The 19,441-nt window shown below is 28.5% G+C and overlaps 1 protein-coding gene across 2 annotated transcripts; it reads left to right on the forward strand.

Annotated features, from left to right (window-relative positions):
• The first annotated feature begins 10,586 nt into the window (after positions 1-10,586).
• LOC145193206 (uncharacterized) lies at positions 10,587-19,441 on the forward strand. 2 transcript variants are annotated; one of them, XM_090072781.1, is made up of 13 exons: positions 10,587-10,765; positions 10,867-10,978; positions 11,105-11,200; positions 11,848-11,878; positions 12,107-12,181; positions 12,816-13,020; positions 13,184-13,279; positions 14,322-14,416; positions 14,543-14,764; positions 14,884-15,032; positions 18,153-18,398; positions 18,489-18,552; positions 18,836-19,441. In XM_090072781.1, exons 1-13 carry the CDS (start codon positions 10,680-10,682, stop codon positions 18,901-18,903), a joined length of 1,545 nt encoding a protein of 514 aa, XP_089928907.1. In that variant the 5' UTR covers positions 10,587-10,679; the 3' UTR covers positions 18,904-19,441. The 2 variants fall into 2 exon arrangements, with proteins under 2 accessions (XP_089928907.1, XP_089928908.1); XM_090072782.1 differs by having other exon boundaries at positions 14,887-15,032.

A 19,441-nucleotide genomic window follows, 5' to 3' on the forward strand; every position in this document is an offset into this window, starting at 1 on the left:
TAGAACTTCTACAAGCAAAGTAAATGATTGTTCAAAGTAAATAATTGCAAGAAAACTATGAACCACTGGAAACTAAAAAATCAAGAAAGAGAGTATATAACAGAACCAAGTTAACTTAAAAATCTTGTGATAACTGAGTCTTTTAGTACAAATAGTTCAGCTAGAATCTGTGAAATGTTAAATGAAAAAGGAATAAAGCAAGTAGAAAGTAAGAAGAAAATTATACGCAAAATAGTACAGTTTCTACACTTTGATGGAAAGAAAATAAACAAGAATGAGATATACAGTAGAGATAAATAAACAAGAATGTGATACTTCAAAATGGAAATAATAACATTAACTTAGGAATTGTTATAATCGAAGGGCTATGTAGCCCATAAACAACGCCGCTTTTACATGCTAACAGGTACAAACCAAAAATGCTCATAGTTAAGACGAAGCAGCGCAGACCATTGTCTTTGTATATGGGAACAATTCCCATCGGCGTGATTGGTCCTTTAACTAACTTCCCAGGAACAAAAACCATGCAAAAAATGCACCACAACATAAATGCAAAACACAAAACAAGTGAGGCAACACTGACGTCGCTATAAACAGTCCATGCGATCCAAGGAAATCGGGCATTAAAAACATCGTTTTGAAAGAACGACGCGATTTTCCCCTCATACTCAAAGCACGTTCTAATTACCATTAAAATTGAGAACTGCGAGAAAAGTATTAAGCCAAGAATCATAAATACTTTTAATGCGCCAACTCTTTCACTTCTGCTTTCCATCTTGCTGTAGAAATTAGAGCAGCAAACAAGCAGAGCAGTATGTATGGTTTATAGAGAATTTAACCTTCCTTCGTTATCAACATCTTCTTACAATGGAGAACGTACGTAACTTAATAGCACCACTGGTGACGTGCGTTATAACACACACACACCACTGGTAAGGACATTCCCTTTTGTTTACAACAAGGGATTAAAAATACTTGTACGAGGGAGTAAAAATAGGGTTAATGCTGCGCTAGGAAAGCTTGTTACAAAACATTACCGATTTGACCACATGCAATTTAAGACTATATTCAATGGCTTTTTGTATTAATTTTAGTTATTCAGGTAATTATGTAACTTTTAAACAGAAATACAACAATAGCTACTTTTTTGCGTCCAGCGTAAAAAAAAGCGCTCTTTGAGACCTCTTCTATTCAGGAAAAAGGGAATTTGTCGCATAAAAAAAGTACATTTCAATGTAATTTAAAAAAGTGGAATTCTATTTTTAAAGAGACACTTCTAGAGAAGGCTTTGATATCACTGCTGATAAAAACCATGTTGCACCGTTTTTGATCGAGATTTGACACAAATTGATTGAGAGTTATTTCTTAAAAGTGATTTAGCTGATAGATACTTAACTGGGTATCATCAAAGGGTTTGCGAAAACAAGTTCAGGAAAATAACAAACTGCAATTCAGGTGACATGAATTATCAATATAATTTACAATAAGTAAATAACAACAGCATTAATAAGCTAAGGCAATGCAAATAAAGTATTCATTCAATGAAATAACTGTTTAAGCCACTTACTAACTTAGTCAAGACTATAATCTTTTTTTACTCTTTTTCTTCAATTTAACAATGTTTTCTACCGGTGAGGGTTTTTTTTTCTAGTTCTCTTTTTTATTAATATCGGATTTTGATCCCAACGTTTGAGCTACTTTTAATGTTTGTGCTACTAATGACGTTGTGCTCCTTATGACGTTTGTGTTTGGCCTAATCGAACTTTTTTGAGATATAAGACGCTATAGTAAATCAATATTATCAGAAGCGTAGTTTGTTTCATATTTTCCTGAATAATTTTACATAAGCTATGGCAGTAAAGTTATTTAGAAACAAATCTTGTATGTATATATAGAAAATTGGTATTTCATTTTTTACAAATAGTTATTTATGCAATTGTGAGACAAAAGATATTTTAAATTATAAATTGTTGTAAAACCTTAGTAAAAATTAAAGTGCAACACGGATAGAGATTTCAAATGTTTTGGCTTTTACTATATGCTGAACTGGAAGGGTTGTTTTCAGTCTGTTTTAAGTGATGAAAGTTCATTATTTGAATCATTAAAAAAAACAACGAAAAAATTGTTTTTATCTTTTTTTGTTGGTGTCCCGACCAAAGTTCCCCTCATCCCGTTAGTTTTTTTTATAATGCAATCAAAATTGCAAATGGAAGTGAATTGAGGACATAAATATCTAAGACTTTCAGAAAGGGATACCTCCATACTGGAATTATTTACGGAGTAAATATTCGGTACATAAATACCAAAGAAATATGAACGTACAAAGATTAATTTATTTTTTTGATTATCTTGTTAAGCATCATAAAAGTTAACTCATACTTACTATATTGCGTCTGTCACTATCACTACATACTACATATCATTATAAATTTTGCACTGTTATCGTTATATTCTTGTGAGGTAGCTACTCAGGTACTGTTAAGTGGCATATTAGTGAACGACCATCAATCAATAATGTTATTTAAGCATGTACAAATTATTGATTAATTTATCGCTATAAACTAGTTTTTAGAAATTTATTTCTTGTTGTGAATAATTAATTCGAAAGAACAGTAAATTTATCAAAGTATTGAGTAAAATAATGAGGTTGTAATATTTTATTTTATTTATGAATTCTCAGGAGGAACCTAATCAGAGAAAACTCTCTCAAACTAAATTTACTAATAAAGGATATTAAATGAAAAAAAAAGAATGGAGCGCTGAAGTTCATTAGTAATTTCTTTTTAAAAATAGTAAACAAACTTAAAATGACAGCAAAAATATTTTATTCTTTTATTTTTGTTTTTTAATGATTGTCCATGCAAAAAAAAAAAAATCATAAATAGTTAGCTCCCACTAAATAACATTATCTCTGTTGCTATATGTTTCCAATCATTAGGGGTCTGTATAAACTGGCTATGATCTTTGTAAATTGTGTTTTCTTACTTACCCCTTTTCCCTCCTTACCTTTGTTTGTTCTTTAAGCATGATCCCAGCGTTAGTTTTTTTGCAATCCTTGCATTAATTTTTCCCATCTTTACTGAGACTAATAATTGCCTTTGATATTTTTCTATCTGTTTTATTTAACTTTTTATTAATAAATACTCTTGGGATAATACAAAGTTGCATTTGATATAGTTTTTCTTTCGGGTAATAGGTAAAGTTACCAAGATTTTGTTATTAAAAAAGTAATTCAAATTATAATACAAATACCCCGAATCTAGGGTATGGTTCCTATAAATCCATTTCAATTTTTTTTTGTTTTATATTAAACTAGATCACAACTCATCGACAGATTTTAAATTATATTTAAAAAAACTTTTTCGTTATAGCAATAAGATCATTTAAGGTGGTTCCTACGTAATCAAAAAAAGTTACTTTTTATTCATTAAGCATTAATTTTCTCAAAAGTAGGTACAAAATGTGTAAAAAAAAAAAAATTTTCGAACACCAATAATATATTGATGATCACATAGAGGCCTATAATAGTCAAAATAACCCCTAACAATTGAGATTACTAGAAACACAATTACTCATGAGTAAAAGCTCATTTTACTTTCAAACTTGGTATACTTGTTCGTGCTACCTATATCTAGTGCGTGAGTTTTTTTCATTAAAAGATCATGTTTCTACTAAAAGTTATGCTTCAAAACAACTGTATTTTCGAAAAATGTGCTACTAGGCCTCTGATCTTAGTTCCCTAACCACAACTTACAAGTAATAAACTTATTTGAAAAAAACTCAGGCACTAGCAGTACACTGGATGAATAAGTCCTGAAAAATTTAAGTAGCTATCACTATTAATTCAAAAGTTATGATGTTTTTTGTGAGACAATTTTCTTGAAAAACGATACGGTAGAAAATCAAAAAACAAGAAAAAAGTTTGTTTTTAAAACTAAAATCCTCCTTTTAAATAAGTTTCTCCTCCCTCTTTATGTAAGTCTTTATCCAATAAACCCTTCTTGATGGCTTTTAGTTTTTTTCTTTTTGATTTTGTCTTCTCTGATGTTTTAATAAGTAAATTTTGGATGCTGCGTCGGTTCATTTTTTCAGATATAATATTAAAACAGACACCGGTCTGTATTCGAAGTTTTTCATACACTTTATCAAGTCCAAATTGACCTTCGTTGAATTGAAGAATAGCACTATATACACCTAACTGTAGAATTGACCTTTCTACAAAGATTTACTTAGGACATTTCATCCAGATAATATTATTCAGGGACTCGTTAGCATTTTGAGTTTCCCCGTGGATGCACTTGCGAAGAAGATCATCATTTGAAAGATCTTGTAAAATCTTTGACAAGATAGGAAACATCCACTCTGGTAAATTAATCTTCTCTTTGTGTTTTTTAAGTTTATTTTTCTTATAAGTACACCACGGTTCTTCTCCTGGTGGACAAAACATGTGGAGCTTATCTAAGTTAGAAAAGTTGGTACAATGATGAAGGATAGCACCTATCCACTTTTTCATTGAGTAAATTTTTTCATCGTTAGTGCAATTTAATTTTAGACTTCTTCGAATAGCAATACCATAATAATTTGTTATTGAATTGATGGAGTTGTTTGTCAATTTTCCTTTTCCACCAAATGGTGTAGAGGTATTTTTATATTCTTGTGCTAGTGCCCTAAGTCGAAAACCTATTCGTTTATTTACATGTCCAACTTTGACGTATGAGGCAACATTAGAATAGCAAAAGAGATGTACTATTTAAAGTTTTAAAGTACATTTAAGACATTAACTTAAAAAATAAAACGGTTGCTATGGCCGTTGCTAGTCACTAAAACTATACCTACCTGTATAAAATTAAAAATATTGTAAAAAGCATAAACAAACTTAAAAAAAAAGTATATACCACGAGAAAGAGCAATAAATTTTACATTAGAATATCTTATTTGCCAAAAAATCAATTTTTGAAAAAATTTCGACTTTTGATTATGTAGGAACCACCTAAAGTTATTTCAGGGGGTAATTGGAGGTAATATTAAACTTTACACGGCCATAAATCTTAAAAAAGAGATTTTTTGATGAAATTTACAATCTGTTGATGATATTTGATCTAGTTTATAATAGAACAACAACAACAAATTATGATTCATGGTGACGTTCTAGGAACGGGGCAGTTAGGGGTCGGGGCGGGGTTGGTTTAGGTCCAATTACCCTAATTTTTTGCAAGTCATCCTCATTCGACACCAGTATCTACATAATAGAAATTTGAGTATGCCCATGTCTCTTAATAACCTATCTTGATAAATGAAATTCTTGGGCACTCCTCTAGAATATTTGGTTTCTTCCCAGACCCCCATTAAAAAAAAGTCACTTTTTACATTTTTTGAATAAGGAAAAGTTTTCCTATGATAATCAAAAAATAAAATCTGGGGAATTGTTGCTAGGTCTTAGAGCATGTTCCTATGCACCCTGAACCATTAATTTTGGTTGTGAAATTATAAGGCTATTAACTTTTAAATGTTGAAAATATAGGTGCTACTACACTCTCTACTACTATTTTTATGAATATGATATAGAATTTTGTGCTGATTAATAATCATATAAAAGGTCTCAAAGTCAATGCAATCTGGTCTAATCTGAAGGTGAAAATTAAAAAATATAACATCGCAAATATTTAGTCTCCGGAGAATAATAACTTTACGGTTGATTTTGTTTTCGAAAGCGATGTATTGCTAGCCAGGTTTTTATTAATAAAATGGAATGTTTTTCAGACTTTAAAACATGTTATTCTTTTGAAATATGTAATTCTCATATAAAAATGTAATTCATTCTTGTGAATTTGAATTTTTTAACATAATATACATAATATACTGTTTCTCTGAAAAAATATTCTAAAAGCTTTTTTAACTTTGTTTTGAGACTTTCATTTTACATAACACGCACCGTAAAATCTATTACCAGTGCAGATGCACTGACAATAAGCTATCGAATTTTACTATTACCAGTGCGCCAATCATATTGCGATAATTTTATCACACAGATTTTTTTAACACGTGACTATTCCGTTCCGTTTATGTTGTTGTTCTTTTTACATGAATGCAAAATTAATGCTGTGCGTTAAGTTTGGTCTCTATAAGAGTAATAATTACCTTGTACATAATTTTTTAAATTTCTTCATTAAGTTTTCAAAAATTCAACTGTTTATTTATATTTTTAAGATATCTTAGAGAAAAATAAAATATACTAAATTGCAAGAGTTTGACTTTAACTGGATCCAAGTAATTTATGGTGATCATTTTTCTGCATGTTGCAAGTTATGTCAGAAAGTTTTTTTTTAAGTCAGTGGAATTAGAGCAAGGACACTAAGTAGTTATGCAATTATCAAACTTCATATGTGATTATTTAAATAAATTTAGGACAATAAAGATAAAGGTAGATATTTTGCTAAAATCTTTAATGGTTTGTTTTACAGTTATAAAAGAGGTTTTAAAAACTTAAACCTTCATGGTTTTAAGTATATTGAATCTAATTATTCTTTTGATTTGATCAATCAAGATGTTTTCATATTTAAAAATTGCCAAAGGATTTAAACAAAGCAAAACGAAGTCCTAATGCACCATTAAGTCTGGAATGTTTTTATATTAAAGTTATTGTTATAGGAGTTAAACTCTTTTCAAGTTTAAATTTAATGAATCTACAATTCAACAATTTATTAAACGTAATAGGTATGTACAGTATTGGTCTAAAAAATTAGCTGCATTAAAGTTACATTCTGTGGATTTGTCATTGTGTGTGATTGCATTGCTGAAAAGTTGTAGCAATATTTCCTTGAGTTTCTCGTGGAAGTTAAGCTTATTATAAAATTTATGCACCAAACATATCAGTGTGGAATAAATGCTTGGTTTGATAGACTTTTAAAGCTGTCATTTAATATTAAAAGTTTAATTTGGTACTTGCATATTGTTAACTCTAACCCTGAGAAATTTAATTGAAGATTTTCATAATGATTGTAAGCTATCACACATCATCAAAGCAACTAAATGATCCAGTTATTCCAATTACTAGAGACATGTTAAAGTCTGTTAAATCATCTAGAATGTGATGTTGCGTTTGAAAGTCCCCAAAAAAGTAAAAGCATTATCAACTGTAAGTTCAAAAAGAAACGTTGAAATTGATGACATGTAAAAAAAGAAACTAATTCAAGCACCAGCCGATGGTTTAATAAAAACATGAAAAACTTGATAGTTTAGAAAATCTTTTATGTTTAAAAGGAGACTGTTATTTATATTTTTAAAAAATTTTTTGTGAAATTTTTATTCTGGTTATATTGTATAATAAAAGAGTTTTTGATTCCATTAAAAAATTCTGATCAATTATATGTTGTTGTTTTTATTTTTGCAATATTAACTAGTGTTGTAATTGAGTTTAATTAAATCAACTAAAAGTCACTTATAATCAAAACTTTAACTAAGTGACTTTTGTAAAATAATTGAGAGTAGTTGACTTTGAAAAAACTGAGTAGTCAATCAATTAAGGATTTCCTACCAATAGACTAAAAGTCAATTTAGTTGGTTAATTATCGTGACATTCTTATTTCTAAATTCGATATAAGTGTAAATATCGATTAGTGTAAATATCGATTTTGGTCAACTTTAGAAAGTATATTAGTCAGTTAAAAAATATTTTGATTAAAAATTTTTTCTTTTTTAATTAAATAATAGCAAGAAGATCTAAGAAGTAATAATAAATATTAAGGAGATCTAAGGAAATGCAAAAATTTACTGGTTTGAGGAAATAAGTTATTGAATATTTTAAGTCCATGTAAATACTCTTATACTAAGGACACAATTTAAAAAACTGATGATGTCCTTTCGGTGAGGAAACAGTTTTAAATAGACATTCTTCTTATAGATTAATTGCTTTTTAATATATGATTAATCTATAGAAAGAAGTATAAAGATTTTTGTAGAACGGATAGGTTTGAAATCAATTGTTGATCCTTAAAATTTGAAAAAATTGGGGATTTTTATATACTTTTAAAGCTTTCATTCTATTCATCTAAGTTGTTAACCTTTTCTCAAAGGCTTACGCTAAGGGTTATGCTCATTAAACCTTTATTAGTAAGTTTCTTGGAAAATTTTCTGTTGAAATATTCATGATAGTTCTTCCCATCTTCGTAGAAAATGGGAATGTAATGTAGAAATTTTATTTTTCACTTTTTTCATTTTTTAAGTTTTTCAACTTAAAAAATGAAAAAAGAAATTATTAGTCACGCAATGTTAATCTTGTGTTAACAATCGAACAGAAATATCGATCCATAAAAGAACAAAAAAATCAGTCAAGTTAATTACAGAGTAGAAGTTTAATTGCCTTGCTTTGCTTCCAACAACCATGTTACTTCAATAACCTAAGTAAAATAATTTTTTGTTATTTCTTGTTATTTTCTTTTTTATTTCTTTACTATCTATCCTTAAGGGATGATAATTCATTAAAGCGAACTTATTGACTGCATTTATACAACTTTGAAAATCAGGGAAAGTATCTCCTAACTTTAAATTTGCGGCCATTTTTAAAAAATAAGTATTTACAAATGATTTTGCCATGGAAATTTATTTAATTTCAGTTAAAATACGCGCGTGTCACATGCCTAAAATAAGGTGATATGATTGGTGCACTGGTAATAGCAATTTTTGCCGGTTTATTACCAGTGTATATGCACTGGTAATAGCACTTTGCAACACGCACAATAAAATTTCACGGGAGTTTAATATAAACACGTTCAGTAATTTTAGAGTTTATTTATAAAATCAATAAAAAATAAAAAATAAAAAAAATTTTATTAAAGATGTTTTTGGCAATCAAAGTAAGATTCCAGCTTAAAACAAAGTAGCTTGAATTAAGTTTGATTAGAATTGCAATAAGCATGATAAATTTCGCATGTCTTCAGTTCAAAATCTTCAGTACAAAAAATGAAAACCAGGTTGTTAATACTCTTAAAAGATAACTTTTAAAAAATAAATAGTAATAATGGTGAATATTCGCCACTTGTGTTCTCTTCAACTTTCAGCTTCAAATTAAAGAACTTTTCGTTGATTTTAAGAGCTATTTTTTTATACGATTCTCAGTCAGCATAAAATTATCTATCATAGTTAATCCTAATAGAGGGGAGAAAGTGTGGTAGTGTCGAAAGTTTATTTATTGATTATCTTTTAAATAAGGAAAATACAAGTAAGTAAAACTGCCAGAAAATTGTGAATACATCAAGATGTTTTATTAGGTAAAATAAAGATCTGGGAAAAAGAAAACCCATTGAAAACACACAGACAATTTAAATGTCGCCAGAAAATAGTTAAAAAGCGCAGGGGTGAGAGAATGTTGATTAGAATTATTGAAGATCAGAGGTTGTAACATTCTGCACCAGCAATTTAAATGAAGTGAGGATCATAGGTTGATCATAGATGTATAGACTGAGAATTAAAATCAGAAAACAAGCACTTAAACATGAGTTCACAGGCAAAATGAAAGAAAAGCATTTTAATTAATTTCAATTTATGAAAATCTGTAAGTTTTATCATTTTACTAAAAGCCATAATAAATAAAAACAGGAGCAACTAAAATAATAGTATGATTCTGGATCTTTTTCAATTGCAGATTTATTTTAGTGATTAATCCACATTAAAACTTTAATGCACTAGGCTCAATTTGTGTACAGTAAAAAAATTCAATTAGACAAAAACCATAAAACGTTCTCAAAAACATCTCCAAAGCTATTGCTTCAGTTTGTTGTAGTGGACTTGGGCACTTCCAAAACTAAAGCTTTGGTTTGTGATAGTGGGCTTGGGCACCTTCAAGTTTTAGAAGGAAATATGAAATAAGACTAATACAAGGAAGTTTTAGAAACAATTAGTGTGCCAAATACTAATAGTATGCCATGAAAAAAATGTGGGTCCAAAGAATGTTTAGAGAAGAAAAGAACTTTAATGTCATTTTGTCCTTATTATCACAACATATTTTGTTTGAAAAATGCAAAAACATATTAAGTTTATTCTTACTTATTAAATTTGATACTAATAAAATAACCAATAAAATTTACTTGATCCAACACTGTATGTATGTATGTATGTATGTATGTATGTATGTATGTATGTATGTATGTATGTATGTATGTATGTATGTATGTAAATTTATTAGTAACTAATTGTTTTTTTATTTTGTTAATTTTATATTTTATTAATTATTAAGTAAAAATTTATTAGTAAGTAATTAGTAGTAAGAAAATTCATATATATATATATATATATATATATATATATATATATATATATATATATATATATATATATATATATATATATATATATATATATATATATATGAATTTTCATTATATACAAATTTCTGGAACTAACCTGTATCTTAATACAGGTTAGTTCCAGAATGTAATATTAATCAAGCAAAATATATATGAAAATCTTTAGGCGGCAGAAAAAAAAGTATAGGTAAATGTAAGTCACATTTACCTATATTAATCTTATTTTTAGACTACATTGGTTTAAAATTCTTATATCATAATGTTGTTATATATTGCATTGTCATATAAGAAAACATCACTCTCTTTTATCTTCTGTTTTTTAAGTAAATTGTGTTGATGCATAAACTAAATAAGAATTAAAAAAAACAAAAAAAAACAATGACGGCAAGTTCAATGTTACCTGCTATGGATATAAATCATCCAAATCCAGAGCATGAATCGCAGTATTATATTTCAAAATTACGGTATTCAGAGATTTTCATACTTTGAAATTTCATTATGTTTTTTTGTGAGTTCTTTTCATGCAGTGCAGTAGCATTAGAAATATCTGGATTTAATTTTTTAGGTTTCCAACAGATCAAAGTAATGATCCTTTTGAGCTTTTTATTTGTCCCTATACCTCTTTTCATAAGATCACTTCAAAACGATGGAGAACACATTTGAGCAAATGTTCAAAAGTAAATTAAACTTTTTACATGTTTATATCTTTGTTAAAATATAGACAGCTTGCTGTAGTTTTTACATTTATTTTGAATGATAATTCCTGGGTGAGTCTTATTTAAAACAGTTGATTTTTGTTATAGAACTATGGTGGAAGTTATAAGTCATGTTCATTTAATGCAAGCCACAGAATTCCAGAACCAGAATATGAGTATCACATGAGTGTTTGCAATGATAGAGTACATATTGCATTATTTTTATGTTTATAATTGATTATAGTTACATTACTTTTTTTTTTTTTTTTTTTTTTCTTTTCTATGATTTTGAAGTAATTGCTTTTATTAAAGTCATTGTTTGTAAAAAACTTTAAGAATGCAAATGAAACACCCTATTCATGCTTCATATTTTTAATTTCTTTGTAAAACAAGAAATATCAGCTGATAAAGCCTACGCATCAAAAATCATCCACTGAGTCACTAAACTTGTAATTAAGGTTGAGTAAACTGTTAGATTTTGTCTTGATTAAAATATCTTTATCATTTTCTCACTCATATAAAATTTTCATTAGCACACCTAGCTATTAACTGCAATTTTGTAGCTACAATAAAGTAAAAATTTTGTTACATTAAAAAACTGACAATTTAAGCAGCCAGATTCTTTAATTTCTTTTTTCCTTTTTGCATGACAAATGAAATTTGTTGCTGCATTAAATATTTTTCAAACCTATCATTGTATTTGAAAACAAATAAAAGGATGATTTCACTCTAAAGATAATTCACCAGTAGAAAGTAACTGTATACTATAAAAACCTTAAACCCTACATTAAATTGAATAGTTAAATAATTCAGATTTTTAATGTTCTTAAATGATTTTTTTTCTTCTGTAGTTTGTAATTGCAAAGGATGTCAATAAAGGTGGTGGGTAATATAGTTGCTTACTTAAATATAAGGAAATGAATTGATCATATTTAAAACTTTTTTCTTAAAATTACTTATTTCTTTCTGTTCTAAAATTTACTTTACTTTTTCTGCCTAAATTGTTATGGTGAGTTTTATTTTATTAAGTGAATAGTTTATGTAATAGCCTTATAGACAAAAATATTTCAGTATTGTTATTGATAATCTTATGAGTTTTTGTTTTTGTAGCTGATTGGAAAATGGCTACTAAAGTTGATCACTACTCAGATAGGCATGTAGTAAGTGAAGACAACTGGGAAGATGGTATGTAACAAATAGAAATAAGTATTATTAATTGTGGTTATTTTTTTCAATATTTCTGCTGCATTTAATTTCAGATTGTTATTACATACCTTTTTTCAATTTTTTTTATTTTGCTGTTGTTATGAACCTTTAAAATTATAGTTCATTGATTTTATTTTTAACCTTATTTGTTAAATATCTTTGTGAAGTTTTTGCAGTATAAATTTAGCAGTAAAAAATTATTGAACAATTCAAAAATAAGTTTTCTGTGTATGAATTGAGACAGGAATGACTCAATTCATAAACAGAAAACTTAAACTAAAAGATACAATCTCTTTTCTCTTGCTTACTCAATCTGTTTCATAATTACTCATACTTACTCATCTGTTTACATAATCTATAAGATTTCCTTTTAAAATGTTAATAATTTTTTAGGGCTTTTTTTTTTTTATTTTGTTATCTTTAGTCTTTTTTCTGCTATTTTAAATTGTCTGCTGTTTTAAAACTCACTATGGATAAAGTTTTAAATCTTCATGATGGTTAATGATGCACAATAGCATTTTTTGTTTCCTGATAATCAGCAAGAAATCTTTTTCTTAAAAAAGCAAAATCACCTAAGGTTTATTTTCACTTTTTCAGATTTGTTTAATTTTAGAAATTGATGAAAATCAGCCAGCTTTTGAACTAAATCCTGACAAAGGGATGCCATTGTCTCTTCTACCAAACACTCCACCAAGTACTTTCAACGATAATGCTAATGAAATTGAAGCTCCTGACGAAAGTGATTTTAAAAATGATGATATATTAGAATCAGTATTAATGGAAGAACTTTTGCTTGAGAAACCTGATGGTTGGAATGAGTAAGCTATTTTGAGTTTTATTTTAACAAGTAACAAGTTTTTTAACTTGATTTGTCAGCAATTTTTTATAATTTTTCTGTTAATTCTCTGTCAAAGTTATCGACATTTTACCAAGTATTTACATTTTTATAAGATTTTAACAACAACAACTCTTTGTCTATAGCTGGACAAAAGCCAAAAAAAAAAACCACAAGAGAAAGTATGACAAGCAGCAACTGCGCATGAAAAAAGAAAATGTTACAGAAGAAGATTTTGCACCGTAAGTAAATTTTGTTAGATTTTAATTAATATAATAATACTTGTCTAATGTCAATGAGTTATTATATAGTATCAATAAGTTTTTATCTAGTGTCAATATGTTTTTGTACTTAATACAGTTTCTGTTCAATCTTGTTGTAGAGTGTATTGTTAATGTAGTATGTAATATCTTGTTTTCCTAATTACTAGCATGATAATCATTACCACTCAGTGTCTGTTTTCAAACATGATACACAATTTTTATTGCTTCTACTAAAATGATTTAAACTCTGATACTTGCAACATTGTAATGTTGTTGATTGCTTAGAATTTATTGGTAACTTCTAATTTGATACTATTCAACATTTATTAATAGATAATTTTAAATAAAAGATAAGCTCAATCTATCAAAGTATGCTACTGATCTTTAATGGTTTATCTGAATAAAGTTCTTTTTCTGAAATGTTTTCTGTTGCAGATAATGTCAGAACACTTTTTTTATGTCTCCAGAATCCAAGGATGTCATCTGACAGTTACTTTAAATTGAATCCAAAATGCTGAAACTAAAAAACATAGTTTTATTATAAAGGCTATTAAGAGCTGGAAGATTTTTCTTTTATTGAATTAAAGAAAGATTTGTAAGAAGGCTAACATATACTCATTTAAATTATTTCAATCATTTTAAACTGCGAGATTAAGTGTAAAAAAAACTGGACCATTAACCAATAGCAGAAAGTCAGGTCAAAAAACTAAAAAAAAAATGTGTCGAATATATAAGGTCAGTTAATTTAAATTTAACAACTGTTAAATTAATTATATGAGAATTCTGAAAATTTGTACTCACTTCAACCAATATAAGTTACAAATAATTTGGTAAAAAAAAAATCAATTTCTAACCAGTATTTCTAGAGATATTTCAGTTAGTAAATTCTTGGCACACTGGAAGCAGAAAAATGGGAAGAAAATCAATAACACCCGAAGTCAAATCACAAATACTCTATTCAAATATATCAAATATGTCAAATCTGGAAAAAAAGTTATATGATTAAATTTTTGTTCTGCAGGATAACTGATCCTACAAAATGGACAGAGGGTGATCGTGAGGCTAAAATCAATGCCATAAAAGCTGCCTACCCATTGGCCAGTGAAAAAATGTTTGGTAAGCTTGACTGAAAAGTCACTAGAAATAACCTATTTTAAAGTATTTATAAGCTTAAACTATGGTTACTTTTACAGTAAGATGCAATCATTTTTTTACTGAATATATTTCTTAATTTTCTTTTAGCGGAGCGTGTTGACTTTACTAGCCTTCTACAAATTGTTTGTCAAAAAGTTCGTTGGAATTTACCTGAATATGTAGAGTGTTCTTCATCTCAAGGTGGTTTTGCTTGCAGATGTCGTGTTGGTCTAAAATGGTTTGAGAGTAAAGAGTTTTGCTCAACAAAAAAAGATGCAAAACATAATGCAGCAAAATGGGCTCTTCTTGAGCTTGAGATCCCAGGCTTAGGTGAGTTTTTAATTCTTTCAGTAAAAATACTTCTTTGTATGAAGATGAGTTTTCACCCTGAGGTTTTTCAGAATTCCATACTAAGAAATTTTTAACCTTATTGTTACTAATATATTCAGCAGATGTCTCTGGACGCAGAGCAGGTATTTTGAGCAAAACTGAAGCAGATAAGTTAAGGGAATACAACGAAGTTGGAAAATTAATGTTACCAGGGGGTTTTCCTGCCTCGAAGAATGTGGCCTTGTTGCATCAACCACAAGTTGCTAAGGTGAGAATAATTTTTTTTCATAATTTTTCATAATTTGTTTCATCAGTTTATCAAATAATGATGCACTTTAAGTTGTTTAGGGTACATTCACTTGTAAAATTTTTAGGGTGGAACCTTATATTGAAAATATCTTTTTTAGTGTTTACACACTGCAATCAAGTTTAGTAATATATTATAATAGGCTATATATAGAGAGAAACTATAAACTATAATTAGAAAATTAATTTTTTGTGTGATGCTCAAGTTTTTTTATTCTGAAACCATTTATGATCGTTTGAGTTCTTTTAAAAAAAGTTTCTTTGTGTAATAAAATTCGCTTTGGTGGAAAAGATTTGGTGGAAAATAGCAATAAACAATTAAATAAAAAAGAAAGATAGTTGCAATTATATTGCGGCTGTACTTGACTTGGCAATTATTACCCCTATAGGTAGCATGCAATACTGTTATGTATAACATATGCTCTAATGGCCTACTTTGTTTAAACAGCCAGATATTGTGCTTTTTGAGGAAACAAAATTTTGAAGGCGAGTTTTCAAAAACAAAAGGCTTGAAAATATTGAGGACATCTAGTATATTTGGATGAACTTCCTGCATTAATTAGAAAAAAATTCACTCAAAAAAGTTTATGTTTGAAAATTACAGTCTAAATAAGTAAACATAAATAAGAAACAAATAATAAGTATAAATATGGGTATCAAATATAAATATACAAACAATAAATATTAACAAATTCTGTTTTTTGTATTAAAAGGATTTGATATCCTACTGACGAGTTTTACCTCAGTTATTTTGTGCATGCTTGATGTGCAGGTATATTGAAAATCACATGATAAGAGTATTCATGACACGTGTGAAAGTCTAAAAAGAATCATGAAAGTAATAAATATCCTGAAGTTTGATGTGCAGGTGTATTGAATTTCTTTATCATAACATAAGAGTATTCGAGTATTAAAAAGGCTGTACAAACATAATCCACAAGACTCAATTCTGTAAGATATACCTGCAAAGAATTACTAAATAAGCATGATCAAGGTTGCATTGCTTAATTCTGTTATTCTTTTCTAATATTATTGTCTTTCTAGTCTCTATCTGGTGATACCTGCTAATTGGAAGCAAAGTTCATTGACAGTTTTTTCATTTTATGTTTTCAATCAATATAGCCTTTTATTTTTTCACTTCAGTTTCCTTTTTTATCATGTTTTTATTAGAAATATTGACACACATTTTTATTCTAGCTCTTTAGTTTCTAAATCTTCTATGCCTTGGACCATTTTCCTTCTTTCTTTTTGGTTCTGTAGAAAGTTTAAGTTTTGTTGAATTTTTATAAGCCTGTCACAATATGCATTGTCCACATCAAATGGCTTATTAAACTTGTTTACTAAATTAGTTTTTAATTTTAACTGTTCTGCAAGACTTGTTTTTCCCAATTGTTCAGTTCTGCAAGACTTGTTTTTCCCAATTTAACAGAAGTTATAAATTACTTTTAGTTTAGTTAAAGCATTACTTTTTTGTCTCGTTGGAACATCGGCAATAAACCAAATTTGTAACACCTTATCATTAGTACTGTGAAAGTTCCATTTTGATTGTCATAAAAGAGGCGACATAGAACTTGTAACACATTCACAAAGTTTTTTTTTTTTTTTTATTATCATCAGAAAATATTTCCTCCTTTTAAAAATTTAAAAAACAACTTTTTTTTATGTGGGCCTGGGGAAGATATGTTGACACACTCCAAGAGAAGTATAAGAAAATTGGCTTCAGCAGCAAATTTCAGCAGCTGTGGTACAATGTGAATAATATTACAAGTTAATCTAAAACTTACAGCATTCAAAAAAAGCAAAGCTCAACTGCTGTCATAAACCACCAAAACAAAATGGTTGAGTAGAGCGAAGCTTCTTTTGGATAAGCTTAAGGATGGCACGCAACCTCAAGTGGTGTAGACATGAGAAATTATTTACAGTCCAAGCAATACACAGTCAGAATGACTTGATTTACACAAAATGAAAAGAAGACATCATAGTGTATATGCAAGTAGCTTATCAGCGCCGAAAACCAGCATTTATAATTGTTTGAGTAGCTGTAACCTCTACAGGTGAAAAAATACCTCTTATAATACCCCCTTTCCTATGATATTTATTTACCATTCAAATTTGTTTGATTAAGTAAATGTTTGTAAAGTAAAATAAAATTGTTTTTGTAGTGACTAAATAAATTTGTTTTTGTATTGACATGGTATTTCAGCGATCAATATGTAAATAGTTGTATAAAAAATATAATATGTGAAGATATTTTGATACTTGAAGTTATCTTAAAGAACGATTTGAAAATAAAAGTTAAACCAATTATCTAACGTAGTTTTAATTATAATTGTTACAACTGTTGATAATTAAAAACTGATATGCCCCAAAAAAATTTAAATACCAATATAATTCGGAAATCATTATGATCCCACACTAAATTAAAAACAAGTTATCTAAACTTAAAGATCTCCTAACAGAAGTTTTTGTTCATAATGTTAACAGTTTGAACTGGAGTTTCGGCCGAAACCGAATAAGTAAAAGGCTGTTGAAACAGAAATCTCGTTTTCGGCCGAAATCGATCCCGAAGCCGAAAGTTTCAGTTCACTAGGTGCAAGGACAATATAGCAGGATTCTGGGGAAATGATTAATGGCTTCCCTCTTCACCAGATTTAAATCCGATAGATTTTGCTATTTGAAGTGTTTTGGAAAGTAATGCATGTTCATCCTCTCATTAAAACGTTTCATTGCTGAAAGTAACATTAAGGGATTGTTGCGGCAAAATTTTACCAGAAACTATCTGTGCTCCATTTAATCAGGTTTTTGAGACATTAAGGCTTAAGGAAGTTACTTCAAAAAATAACTTTTTACTCATATTTGTATAGCAATGTAATTTGTTTATGCAAAAAGTTAAATCATGTTTCCTTGTATTTGCAAAGTTATTTAAATTTGCCTTTAAAGTGCAATTTCTAAACCACTGCGACCAGGTAAATTTGCATGTGAACAGAAGTTTTTTGTACTTTCCTAAAGTTTTAGACTTTAGAGAGTAAAAAATGTGCTTGGCGCAAATTAAAGTCGAAAAACTTTTTTATTACATTACTAGCAAGAATCACACATCCAGCAAGGAATGATTCAACAAGAAAAGAGTCAACCGCAATTTTTGCAACAACCAAAAATTGAACCACAGATTTTGCAACCAAAACAAGTTTTGAAGCCTCAGCAACAAACTTGGAGCGGGCTTATGCAAAGTCCTCGACAGTCTTCCGTTGGTCAAAATCAATTCGAACCAAGTCAGCTCCAATCAGAATTTTTAACTAAGGCCACTCAAAATATCTCAATCGCTGATGAGGTATAAAGTTATTTTTAGACTTCATATTAAATTAAGAATTGCATATAAAAATATGACTACTTTTTATTGTGATGTATTAAAAATATTTAGGAATTTCCTTCATTGGAAGGTGGTGAAGGTGCTTGGAAAACAGTACAAAAAAAACCGATCGGAGGTGTGGTATTTTTAAATAAATAAGCAGTTTGTAGCAGTTTGTATCAAAAGACAGGTTTAGTATCTTTTAATTAGGATTGGATGCCTGTTTAACATTTTAAATACCTAACAGAATTATAATAACATTACATTTAAAAAAAAGAAACTATTTTCAAAGAAAACCTTCCTTTATTTAGATCATTACGTATTTCTTTTTCATTTTGGAAATCTTTCAATGCTACGAAATAATAAATTCAATTTTTGGTTACTAATTATCAAATGTGTTATTTCGTCTCTATTTGTAGTGGGATTGCCTATGAGTCGAGGAAAACTTCACGGTCGTGGACGAGGCACAACATTGAAGCCATCCTAAAGTTAACCGAAAGAAACTTTTAATCAGGTGTAATTTTCTCAAAAGCTATTGACGTTTTTTTTATGGGTTATATGAAAAAAAATACTCTTTTAAGAAAATGCTCTAACCTTAACGATATCTGCAAACACAAGTCTAACCCAACCCCAAACATCAACTTGAATATTACGGGAAATTTTTGCTGTTGTATTTTTAACGTTTTTCTGAGTGTTGCGGTTAAAAAGAATATTTGCAAGAATATCTTTTCGCTAAAAATTTACGGTATATGCATACATTACGTACATTATGTGCGATGGCGCAGCCAAACAAGATCAACATAAGAAATGGAGTGTGATAGTGGGAAACTGTTACAAATACTTCATCTCAAATATATTCCCTGGTGTGGCTGGGCCACTAATGTGCATTGTGTATTACTTACTATACTCTGTGATAACAGAATATTTTGCATAGTTTTTATTACGCTTTTTTATTTTTAGCAGATATGTTTTAAAACAGAATGTAGTAAGTTCAAATAATTTTTGTTAAAGCATTTACTAAGAAA

Source organism: Hydra viridissima, unplaced genomic scaffold (genome assembly GCF_058129835.1).
Source record: "Hydra viridissima isolate aposymbiotic clone 2 unplaced genomic scaffold, HvirCarnegie_v1 scaffold_15, whole genome shotgun sequence".
NCBI classification, from domain to species: Eukaryota; Metazoa; Cnidaria; class Hydrozoa; order Anthoathecata; family Hydridae; genus Hydra; species Hydra viridissima.